General features: G+C 44.0%; 1 protein-coding gene across 1 annotated transcript; it reads right to left on the reverse strand.

Moving 5' to 3' along the window:
- Positions 1-1,151: 1,151 nt before the first annotated feature.
- On the reverse strand, positions 1,152-7,166 carry LOC124687150 (uncharacterized protein At2g33490-like). The gene is made up of 11 exons (XM_047220973.1): positions 6,880-7,166; positions 5,551-5,623; positions 5,351-5,428; positions 5,035-5,096; positions 4,848-4,916; positions 4,590-4,618; positions 4,304-4,511; positions 3,987-4,220; positions 2,708-2,761; positions 1,414-2,317; positions 1,152-1,285 (listed from the first exon to the last, which is right to left on the reverse strand). The coding sequence occupies exons 1-11, from the start codon at positions 6,988-6,990 to the stop codon at positions 1,275-1,277; spliced, it is 1,833 nt and encodes a 610-aa protein (XP_047076929.1). The 5' UTR covers positions 6,991-7,166; the 3' UTR covers positions 1,152-1,274.
- Between the last annotated feature and the right edge of the window lie 5,885 nt (positions 7,167-13,051).

A 13,051-nucleotide genomic window follows, 5' to 3' on the forward strand; every position in this document is an offset into this window, starting at 1 on the left:
CGCGGCCGTGGTCGTGGTCGTGGTCGTGGTCGTGGCCGCGGCAGAGCTGAACGCTCGCCGTCGCCTTCCACGCCGCCGGCTTCATCATCGTCGGAGATGGACGTGGAGCCGGACGTGCGGTTCGAGTTCGTCCTCGTCCTCAAGGGCGACCCGCGCGGCATCCGCAGGCTGCCGGACTCCTTCGCCGACTACGTCGCCGGCGACGATCGCCCGCGCACGATGCATCTGCGGGAGGCTGCGTGCAGCTACTACCGGTGGATCGTCGACGTGATCTATGACGCGCGCGGCAAGATGTACTTCAACATCGGCTGGGAGAAGTTCGCGCGGAAACACAGCCTCCAAGCCAGCTTCATCCTCCTGTTCTCCTACTTCGGCGACAGGGACATGAGCGTCAAGGTCTTCGACGAGACGCGGTGCCGCCGGGACTACCAGGGCGACAGCACCGACGAGGAGGAAGACTGAGTGTTCTTTCTTCGCAGCGAACACGTGCATGGAGGTTTCTGGATGTTCGCCTCATCGGTAGAACCAACAAGGGCACCATCCTCCCTTTGGATTATCCAGTTTAGGTGACTGGGTGTGCCCTCGAGTGTTCTTTCTTAGCAGCGAACACAGGAAACCTTCGATGCACGGCCTAGTTAGGTTTAGTTTTTTTGCAATATTTTATATTTGTGTCCACCATGGTTCAAACTATGTATTAGTTTGTGGAAAACCATGTTCCAAACTATGTCTTCGTGTAAACCACGTTCCCAATTATGTATTAGTTTGTGGAAATTGAAATAAAAATGCCAAGAAAAATTATTTTAAATGTTCGGGGGCGGCGTTTGGGGGACGCGGCTGGGGAGCGACGTCCCCCAAAGGCGGCACGAACAAAATATGTCCCTCAAACGCTCAATCCGGCGCGGTTTGGGGGACGATTTGGGGGACGCGACTGAACATGCTCTAAGCGCCGATTTCTACTGCCGCCTGGCAGCCGATCAGCGCCCCTGTCGGTTGACGGCTGCCAGAACGATTGACCGACAGGAAACCGCCTGGGTCATAGATTTGAAATAAATTTCAAACGCGTATTATATTTTTTAAAAAATCGCAATAACTAAAGCCAAGGGATAAATATAAATCCCACCATATATCATATGGTAAATTTCTTCGCATTCTTTAGTTCTTTCCTTTCACCAGACAGGCCCTACAGAAAAAGAATATTGCAAGCAAGAACCTACAATACACTACTAATTACATACAAAATTTTCAAAGTAATGTCCTTAATTGGCAAGTAGTTGTCACAAGGTTTCTGCAGTGAAACGAGAGATGATGGTTAGATAAACTATAGTTAAATCATCCGCGACATCAGCTGCAAAAACAAGACTGGATGTGGCTTAGGTACTAGTGGAAAGCCCCAATTTGTGAATAATCACTTACCCTTCGTCCTTATGCTGCATGTAGTTGTTTTTGTGGTTGGCTGGCGGGACAAATCCGCCAATGACAACGGAGTCAGTGATGGGGAGGAAACTTCACTGCTCTCCCTGCTATTTCTAGCCTCCAGCAACTTATTGACAGTAATGAGGGGTGTTCTTTTGCTGTTTGAGGGTATGGAGTAACTTCGAGCCAAGGAGGATGGAGGTCGTGGAAGCGGTGAGGCTGTATGTGATGTTGTTAGAGAGACACGGGCAGGTGGCATAGGAGCTTGACGCTTTGATACCAGAGGACCAGAGTACCCAACTAGACCAGAAGGCCGAAGGGGCTCTACATTGGCTGGAGGCCTAGGTAGCTCATGAAGCTCACTGATTTTTGGGGATACTGTCGAAAGTGGCGACATCTTTGGGGAAACAGATGATGGCTGCCGAGCATGAACATACGACTTTGATGTCATCACACGAGGATGGCCCATGGATGATTTGTGATCAGATTGAGAGAAGGGCTTGCTTGATCTTGCTTTACTTGGAATTGGACCAGACCAGGACTCCCTCTTCAACTTCTTACTGAAATCGGAACTTGATGGCAGTTTAATGGGACCACTATGCATGGAGCTCGCTTTATAATCTTTCGCCAGTGGAGATGAGTGCCACAAGTTCTCAGCGGCACTAGGTTTACTTTCAAAGAACTGTGCAGAATGATGTGATCTATGAATAACTGCTGATCTGGGGTACTTATCATCGATTGGTGTTGGGAGTTTGTACGAATTCTTGGCTGAAGATGGCCTCATTTGGCGAAGCCTCTCAGTTTGATCAAAAAAATTGTCACCAAAAATTGGAGCTGAAGGTTTACTGATTTCGGGCTTCCCTTGTGGAGCTACTGCTTCTGTCTCAGGTAGTTTCACTTCTTCCTGCATATAAGCATGTAGAAATATGAAGAACTTCAGAGTATGCACACGGGAAGATCTATACAAGGTTAACATATGAAATATACACCGAAAAGGGCAGCAGAGATCAGTGAAGGGGCAATGATTACAGTTTCAAGCATGGGATGATGCAAGGCTATTGGTTGAATTTCAAACTAACTCCACATATTAAAACCTACAATCCTAGCTCATTAGGTTTGTAAAATACACAATGTAACGTTGCTTGAGTTAAGAGAAATAACTCATAAGTACTCTTAAATGGAGAAGGGTTTTTATGCACAAGTTAACCAACTCAGCGGAAGTTATTTTTTTGTATGTTGTGCTGAGATAAATACAGTGGTCAGTACCAATGAGCATTATTCAGTGCAAGCTCACCTGTGTGATCTCTTTTGACTGCGCTGGGGAAGTTGTCTGCTCCCCTTTATCCAACTACATAAAGAATATAGAAGTAAAGTAACCAAGATACAAGATAGAAATTTTTCAGTACAATACAAAAGTCAAATAGTAGAATCAAGCTGAGTGAAAATATCACGGATATTAATATTAACGGATTATAGCAACAACAATATTATCTTGAAGTAACCTAGGCAGAATATAGAACAAAATATTTTCAGTAGCTTCCGAGGCCAATAAGCCCAGAGAACCACTGTAAAGCTAGGGTCGGAACAAGTATTGAACTGATCAAACGACGCTAGCAGGGGGTCGCAAAGTGGGCCAGGTCGGGTAGGTCCATTGACACATCATACTTTCACGTTTGTTTAGACAAAATTCAGTAAGATGTATATGAAATGAACCACCAATTGAGTTGTAAGTGAATTATTTACCAACTGAGATGGTTCAATGGGCTGATCGGGAATAACATAAAAGATAAACAGAAAAGGATAATTTGATGATCAAATTTCTTCTACAATTGGCCAACTGAACTCATCATCCTTTTTTTTGTTCTCAGAAAAATTATAATGAAATTCTCTTGAACTTAAGTTGATCATGAAGAACAGAGCATACCAAGAGCATGTGCAATGGAAGCTGGTTATGTGTGCGAGCTTAGAGAGAGAGAGAGAGTATTGTGACATAATTAAGCACCTATACAAGTTGTAATTCCTCAGATGCAAAGCAACTGCTCGTAGATGCTTAGATTATTATGTATTAGTTATTTCTATTTAAATGCATAAGAACCTCCTAAACATGGGTTCCTAATCAGCACTAATCCTTCAAAAATAAGCACCAGTGCTTGCCTACATGGCAAAAACAGCCGGTTTATTTTGCTAAGCACCTCCTAAGCACTTTGTACGTGCTCTAATTTGAACAGCAAAGCAGTGACACACAATGATGTTCGTTGACAATGTTAGATAAGAATCTTACTGAAATTAGTTAGCTAAACCTGCCTTTTGAAACACCAGAACACTGGCTTGCGCAAATTCGTAATTCTGTTTAAATTGTAGTACCACGTGTGAGCTGAATATTTTCCCTAACAGCATATGGTTGGACATCAACCCAACTACAAAATTCATTACTATCTTATTACCCGGTGTGTATGTTGTGAGACACAGTATGAATATCAAGATATTGGTTTATATGTAATAAAGTGGAAGCTCTAGATGAGAGGCAGAGACATTGTGAAAAAACGGAGGCAAACAAAAACCAAGTAACTTACATCCATCGAACCTCTTGAAGCAATAAAATCCTGGTCTGTGTCATTTATTTCATAGTCAAAACTCAATTCTCCGTCATCACTACAACTCTCCTTGTATGAGCTGGAACCGTCGTTGTCGGATTCATTATCCTCAAGGCTGATGGACTGATAGTCAATGTGATGTTTCTCAGCTATTGCTTTTACATGAGGTTCAAGTGCCTCGAGACATTTGAGTCCTCTCCTGAAAAAACTTAACTGAACGTCCAAGCCATGTAACTAGTTAGATTGTGTGCCACTAACTGTCGGGAAGACAATTAACAACAAAATGGTAAACCTACCTGAGAAGCATGATGGCGAGCAGCCTGTGTGAGAAGGCTATGGAATTGCCCTTGCTTAAGCGATTTCAAGCGAAATATGAATAGTGCAGCGTCCTCTTGGTATTCGAGAAAAGAAGCTTGCAATTGTTCTGTGGAGAGCTGGTCAATTTTTGAATTCTTTGACTGCCCTTTTTCTCTATAAGATGCCCTCATGGCTTCGTACACCTCCCTGTATGAAAAAATAGCAATCTGAAATATGAATCTCAATTATGAATGGGAATGAAGATTGTGTGGGTTATGTCTGAACCTTTTCATGTCGCATTGGTGCTTCATTTCCTGCATCATTATAAACAAAACAAAAGGTATAGCATGTCAGGACCTTGTACATAATTGACATAAACTGAACTGTTTGTTCTGCATATAAAAGGTTATTTCGTATGAAGCAATTAAGGATTAGACATTCCGTAAATGATAATAGAATGCTAGTGCCGGGTGGATAACACTTGTAGTTCAAATGAGAATATATAAATGAGCAAAGCATTTATAGGAAATTTTAATGTCAAACCTCTACGGTTTGTAGCTCCTTGAGAAGAGACTCTGACGGGGTTGTGATTGTATGAATAATATTTGTACGCTGATAACCAAATGTAAAATCATGTCAGCTTTAATAGATCCTAATTAATGACAATTAAAAAATAAGAATGCTTTGTAAATGTCTGTTCTTAATGCACTATTAGCAAAATAAGTCTTACGTAGCTATCAAGAGACTTTGTTAGCTCATACTGGGCCTTTCCGAGCATCATCAGCACTCTACCTGCGGGTATTCCAGATTAATATAAAGAATGTGAAATGCACACCAAATAAATTATCTTACATGCTTAAAGCTTGATATTTTAAGACCAGAGAAAACAAGTTGCGTCTTCAACATGGAAATAGTACATCAATACATCAACGATCATGGTTTAAAGGAACCAGAAGATTACATGACATAACTCGCATGCTGCTTACTGATGATTTGGTGTATGTTTTACACCATAAACAGTGATAATCTATCTAGAAGACACCTACCACTATCATCATCATCATCATTTAGTGCAGTTTTTGCAAGTAAGGAGCTTCCCATTTCCTCCAAAGCCTCAGAAAACTCTGCATAATGTATACAATCGATTAATGGATTGAATAGACAAACATGCTATCAATTGCAAGGCTGAAACTGACAATGTCTGATTGCAAGAAATATAGTATCTAAGTATTAGACCAGTAGATACCATATACGCTATTCGTTGTAGCGGCTGCAGAGGATAGCAGGCCATCGTAACAGTTCCTCATTTCTTTCACATCCTGCAGCAAAGTTCAGAACACATTTCAGAGCCATTTTTGAAAGAAAAAATTGGTCACCTTCAATCATTATAATGTTATTATCCAGTATACAGTAGATATGGTTTGGATCACATCAGTCTATATTGCCTATATCAGATAAGTGAACTATGGAACAACATAATTTGAGATATCTATCAGATAAGTGAACTATTCAATGGCTACATTTCTAAGTGTTCTTATCCCTCATATGGAACAACAGAATTGCCTATATCACATAAGTGGACAAGTCCAATGTTAAATTTCAAAGTGTTCTTCGGTGTTTTCGCTCATATGGAACAACGGAGTTATCAGATTAGTTTTGCATAGCTTCTAGAAGTCAGAATGCATAATTCCACACGCCTTCCTACAACCCTGTATGCTCCCGCCTTCTCAGCGGTTTTCTCTAATATATAATGATGCACGCCTAGGCGTGTGTTCGAGAAAAAAAATTCATACTGTCATTCAATCCAAGGCAACAAAAAGAATCACTTTGATGAGTTCTTTTTTTTTTTTATAAAATCTCACGATCATGTGTTCTTTGTTGAACATAAGTTTCCCAAGTTACAGTGGAAAGAAACTCTGATGCTGTGATGTTAGCGCACTCTATCTGACACATGATTTCCGGTCAAGATTACGCATTTCGTGTTGAACTTTGAGACAATATTATGTCCAACGGTTGGCATTGTTTAATAGTACCAACTTTCTCCAGACGACGCTTCCTTCCATAGACTTTGACCAGACAAAAAAGGTTTCCGCGCAAACACGTAAAGGCAACTGCACAGAAGTTGCGTGTCTTTGTCATGGATTAGAGCCTAACAACTAGGCCATCTAACAAGACGATATTTTTCTGAAAGAAAATCCTACTTGCAAGGAAACAAGAAAATTTCCTCCGAACCATCGCACGTAGAGACTTTCATCTCAATTAACATTGTACTCCACTCAAGTATCTCCGAAAAAACATGAGAGCGTGCTCATAATTCATGGAAATTAACTAACAATTTCTCAGGAGAAATCCATATCTCACACGCGGATCACTTCCGATGGAATTGAATATATAGTTGATTAGTCCCCCGAGTCACATTAGTAGTATGGTTTGATCATAGCAAGCAAGAACAACCCACTCCACCTGGAACAATGCGCCCCAAAAATCGAAACTTCGCAGACAGCGTCTTTGATCCGATTTCGACGCCGATTTTGCAAGGAACCACGAAAAAAAAATCACACAAGAGGGGGCGTACCTGAGCGGCGCCGGCCAGCTCGTCGAGCTTGGCGGGTGGCGGGTGGTGCGCCTTCCGCTCCCTGGGGTAGTGGTGGCCGAAGCCCCGCAGCCTCCGCAATGGCGATTTCATCTCCCACCGATGCCTCTCGAACGCCACGCTATGCGACGCTGGCTCCTTTCGGTTCTCTTCCCTTCGGATTAATTGATCTCTGTTTTCTACAAAATATAACTATACGAATGATGATGATGAAGGTTATGTTGTCCCTCTTGCCTTTCTTCCTGTTTTCTTTGGCTTTGGGGGTCTAGAATTCTGTATTATGGAACATTAATTAAAATTGAGGGAGGTGGAGAGATGGGAGGAGATAGAGTGAGGTTTGATGGTCCTCTTACTACTTATAACCTCTTTTTTGTAGGAGTATAAAAAAATTGACAATGGGCCCAAGTCCATAGTTGACCATTGTTGATGGAGAAAGCAGCTAACCAGCTTAAGAGCATCTCTAGCAGATCTCATCCGACTCCATCCGCATAATAACCCGCTGATTTCTGGTCCGGAGGGCAAAAAACGCACCATTCAGATCCCGCAACGGACCCCCATTCCCCAAAAAAAATCCGGGCCGCCCCGGTGACCCCCAAGTTCCCGGTTCGGAGGGGTTGTGCGAGGCTGGCCTCCATTCATTTCCGCCCCTTGGCGCGAAGGAAGTTTCAGTTCTCCCCTTCCCCTCTTCCTCCCGCCAACCGTCGTCGCCGCCGCCGCAGATCCCAGCCTCCCCCACCCTTCCCCTCTGATTCCGACCGGTAGAAGCACGCGCGCGGGCCCGCCGCGTACGCTCCGCCCGCCGGCGCGCGCGAATCGGGCATCAATCGGCCGGAATCGACGCCGCCGCGCACGCCTCACCGGTAAGATTTTCCCAAGCTCGTCGCAGCCGCGGATCTGCCGCCGTAGCTCTAATGGTTTGTCGCGGTTTTTGTGCCTTTGCAGATGGACCCTTTCGCGCTGTTTTTGTTGGAGGGTTCGTCCTCCTCCGACGACTCGGACTTGGAGGAGCTGCTCGACGAAGACCTCGAGCAGATGGCGGTGATACTCGCGGCGGCGGCCACGGACGTGCGGCCGAACAAGCGGAAGGGCTCGACCATGGGGCGGTTGTGCATCCCGCGGAACCGCCCTCGGCCACTGCACATGCGCGACTATTTTGCCGAGGTACCCACATACCCGCCCCATCTTTTTTGCCGTCGTACCGAATGCGGCGATCTTTGTTCAACAAAATCGTCAAAATGTGAGGACAACACGCGCTACTTCAAGCGCAAAAGGAATGCCGCCGGGCTCTTGGGATTTAGCGCGCACCAGAAAATATCCGCCGTCATGCGCACCTTTGCATACGGCATTCCGGCGGACTATGCCGATGAGTAACTTCGCATAGGTGAGGATACGACATTGGAGTCCGTCCGACGTTTTTGCAAGGTTATGATGCGCGTGTATGGGCCGATATATCTTCGAGCTCCCAATGACGAAGATACCGCAAGATTAATGGCGGAGAACGAACAACGGGGGTGGCCGGGCATGCTAGGAAGCATAGATTGTATGCATTGGACATGGAAAAGTTGTCCAAAATCTTGGCAAGGTTTGTATTGTGGCCAGAGCGGCGACCCAACAATCGTTCTTGAGGTCGTTGCTGTAGGATAACGTAGCATAGAAAACAAAAAATGTCCTACCGCTAACACGAAATCCAAGCCAAGATACAATCTAGAAGACGGTAGCAACGAGGGGATTATCGAGTCTCACCCTTGAAGAGATTCCAAAGCCTACAAGATGAGGCTCTTGTTGCTGCGCTAGACGATCACTTGCCGCTTGCAAAAGCGCGTAGAAGATCTTGATCACGGCGCCACGAACGGGCAGCACCTCCGTAGTCGGTCACACGTTCGGTTGTTGATGAAGACGACGTCCACCTCTCCGTTCCAGCGGGCAGCGGAAGTAGTAGCTCCTCTTGAATCCGACAGCACGACGGCGTGGTGTCGGTGGTGGTGGAGAAATCCGGCGGAGCTTCGCTAAGCGTGCGGGGTGTGGTGGAGGAGAGAGGGCCGCTAGGGTTTGGGAGAGGGGGCGCCGGCCACTAAGGGGTGCGGCCACCTTGTGGTCTTTGGGTGGCCGGCCCCCTCCCCTTGGCCCCTCATCATATAGGTGGAAGCCCCAAGTGTTGGACTACAAGTCTCCGAATAAGACCCGAACCCAAAACCTTCCATGTGATAGGGAAACCTACCCAAGGTGGGAATCCCACTTGAGGTGGGATTCCCCCTTCCATGTGGGGTGGCCGGCCCCCATAGGGGAGTCCACTTGGGACTCCTCCCCCTTAGGGTTGGCCGGCCATGGGAGGTGGAGTCCCTCCGGGACTCCGCCTTCCTTAGTGGTTTCTTCCGGACTTTTCTAGAACCTTCTAGAACCTTCCATAGAACCTTCCGGATCATTTTAAATCACATAAAATGACTTCCTATATAAGAATCTTATTCTCCGGACCATTCGGAACTCCTCGTGATGTCCGGGATCTCATCCGGGACTTCGAACAAATATTCGAACTCCATTCCATATTCAAGTTCTACCATTTCAACATCCAACTTTAAGTGTGTCACCCTACGGTTCGCGAACTATGCGGACATGGTTGAGTACTTACTCCGACCAATAACCAATAGCGGGATCTGGAGATCCATAATGGCTCCCACATATTCAACGATGACTTAGTGATCGATTGAACCATTTACATACGATACCAATTCCCTTTGTCACGCGATATTTTACTTGTCCGAGGTTTGATCATCGGTATCACTCTATACCTTGTTCAACCTTGTCTCCTGACAAGTACTCTTTACTCGTACCGTGGTATGTGGTCTCTTATGAACTTATTCATATGCTTGCAAGACATTAGACGACATTCCACCGAGAGGGCCCAGAGTATATCTATCCGTCATCGGGATGGACAAATCCCACTCTTTATCCATATCCCTCAACTCATACTTTCCGGATACTTAATCCCACCTTTATAACCACCCATTTACGCAGATGACGTTTGATGTAATCAAAGTACCTTTCCGGTATAAGTGATTTACATGATCTCATGGTCATAAGGACTAGGTAACTATGTATCGAAAGCTTATAGCAAATAACTTAATAACGTGATCTTATGCTACGCTTAATTGGGTGTGTCCATTACATCATTCATATAATGATATAACCTTGTCATTAATAACATCCAATGTTCATGATTATGAAACTAATCATCTATTAATCAACAAGCTAGTTAAGAGGCTTACTATGGACTCATTTGTTTGTTTACATAACACACATGTATCAATGTTTCGGTTAATACAATTATAGCATGGTATATAAACATTTATCATAAACATAAAGATATATAATAACCACTTTTATTATTGCCTCTTGGGAATATCTCCAACAGCTCTCCCACTTGCACTAGATTCAATAATCTAGATTACATTGTAAGGTACCTAACACCCATGGCATTCCGGTGTTGGTCATGCTTTGCCCTAGGGAGAGCTTTAGTCAACGGATCTCGCTACATTCGGATCGGTGTGTACTTTGCAAATCTTTACTTCTCCATCTTCGATGTACTCGCGAATCGAATGATAACGCAGCTTGATATGCTTCAGCCTCTTGTGTGACCTTGGTTCTTGTGCATTGGCGATGGCACCCATGTTGTCACAATAGATGACTAGTGGGTCCAATGCACTAGGAACCACACCGAGCTCTACAATGAACCTCTTCATCCATACCGCTTCTGATGAAGCCTCTGAAGCCGCTATGTACTCTGATTCTGTTGAGGATTTCGCCACCGTGCACTGCTTCGAGCTTGCCCAGCTTACTGCAGCACCATTCAATATAAACACGTACCCAGATCGTGACTTAGAGTCATCGGGATCAGTGTTCCAACTTGCATCGGTGTAACTTGTTACACCGAGCTCTTGGTCACCTCCATAACAAAGAAACATATCCTTAGTTCTTTTCAAGTACTTCAGGATATTCTTGACCGCTGTCCAGTGTTCCATTCCTAGATCACTTTGATATCTCGCTAGTCAAACTAACGGCATGTGCTATATCCGGTCTTGTACATAGCATGGCATACATGATAGAGCCTACTCGCCGAGGCATAGGGGATCCGACTCATCCTTTCTCTTTCTTCTGCCGTAGCCGGACCTTGAGTCTTACTCAAGACCTTGCCCGGTAACATAGGTAAGAATCCTTTCTTACTTTCGTCCATTCTAAACTTCTTTAGAATCTTGTCCAGGTATGTACTCGTGATAGCCCTATTAGACGTCTTGATCTATCTCTATAAATCTTGATGCCTAATATATACGATGCTTCACCAAGGTCTTTCATTGAAAAACTATTATTCAAATAACCCTTTACACTGCTTAATAGTTCTATATCATTCCCAATTAATAATATGTCATCTACATATAGTATCAGGAACGCTACAGAGCTCCCACTCACTTTCTTGTAAATACAGGCCTCTCCATGACACTGTATAAACCCGAAGTCTTTGATCACCTTATCAAAGCGTCGGTTCCAACTTCTCGATGCTTGCTTCAATCCATAAATTGAACGCTGAAGTTTGCATACTTTGTCGACATTTTTAGGATCGACAAAACCTTTGGGTTGTACCATATACAACTCTTCCTCAATGTCTCCATTAAGGAACGCTGTTTTGACATCCATCTGCCAAATCTCATAATCAAAAAATGCAGCTATTGCTAACAAAATCCTTACAGATTTTAGCTTCGCTACAGGTGAGAAAGTCTCATCGTAGTCAACACCTTGAATTTGTCGGAAACCCTTTGCGACAAGTCGAGATTTATATACAGTAATATTACCATCAGCATCTGTTTTTCTCTTGAAGATCCATTTATTCTCGACAGCCTTTCGGCTATCAGGTAAGTCTACCAAAGTCCATACTTTGTTATCATACATGGATCCCATTTCGGATTTCATGGCTTCTTGCCATTTGTTGGAATCTGGGCTCATCATCGCTTCTTCATATGTCGCAGGGCCTTCATCATTGTTATCCACAATCATGACATTTAGACAAGGATCATACCAATCTGGAGTGGCACGTTCCCTTGTCGATCTGCGAGGTTCAGTAGCTATCTCATTTGAAGTTTCATGATCATTATCATTAGCTTCCTCTGTTGCCGGTGCAGGCGGCACAGGAACATCTTCCGGTACTGCGCTACTCTGATCAATGAGCAGAGATTCTTCAATCTCATCGAGTTCTAATTTTCTTCCAGTCACTTCTTTAGTGAGAAATTCTTTCTCAAGAAAGGTTCCGTTCTTAGCAACAAAGATCTTGCCATCGGATCTGTGATAGAAAGTGTACCCTATAGTTTCCTTAGGGTATCCTATGAAGACGCATTTCTCCGCTTTGGGTTCTAGCTTGTCCGGTTGTAACTTTTTACATAGGCTTCGCAACCCCAAACTTTAAGGAACGACAGCTTAGGTTTCTTATTAAACCATAATTCATACGGCGTCGTTTCAACGGATTTTGATGGTGCTCTATTTAAAGTGAATGCGGCTGTCTCTAATGCATAACTCCAAAATGATAACGGCAAATCAGTAAGAGACATCATAGAACGAACCATATCTAAGAGAGTTCGATTACGACGTTCGGACACACCGTTTCGTTGTGGTGTTCCCGGCGATGTCAATTGTGAAAGTATTCCGCATTTCTTTAAATGCATGCCAAACTCATAACTCAGATATTCACCTCCGCGATCGGATCGTAGAAATTTAATCTTCTTGTTACGTTGATTTTCTACTTCACTTTGGAATTCCTTAAACTTCTCGAAAGTTTCGGATTTATGTTTCATGAAATAGATATACCCATATCTACTCGGATCATCTCGTGAAGGTTAGAACATAACGATAACCACCGCGCGATGCTACACTCATTGGTCCGCACACATCGGTATGTATGATTTCCAATAAGTCGGTAGCTCGCTCCATAATACCGAGAGAATGGAGTCTTAGTCATTTTTCCCATTAGACATGCTTCGCATCTATCAAGTGACTCAAAGTCAAGTGATTCAAGTAATCCATCGGTATGGAGTTTCTTCATGCGTTTCACTCCAATATGACCAAGACGACAATGCCACATATAAGTAGAATTATCATTCAATTTAATTCGCTT

The sequence above is a fragment of the Lolium rigidum genome, chromosome 2 (genome assembly GCF_022539505.1).
Source record: "Lolium rigidum isolate FL_2022 chromosome 2, APGP_CSIRO_Lrig_0.1, whole genome shotgun sequence".
NCBI classification, from domain to species: Eukaryota; Viridiplantae; Streptophyta; class Magnoliopsida; order Poales; family Poaceae; genus Lolium; species Lolium rigidum.

Bases quoted from the DNA above. Each gene is read 5' to 3' on its own strand.
- LOC124687150 (XM_047220973.1), bottom strand. From the start codon at position 6,990: ATGAAATCGCCATTGCGGAGGCTGCGGGGCTTCGGCCACCACTACCCC. The intron at 4,917-5,034 runs GTAAGACTTATT...TTTGGTTATCAG, and splicing joins CAAAGTCTCTTGATAGCTAC to CGTACAAATATTATTCATAC. The intron at 2,318-2,707 runs GTGAGCTTGCAC...GCTTATATGCAG, and splicing joins AGTCAAAAGAGATCACACAG to GAAGAAGTGAAACTACCTGA.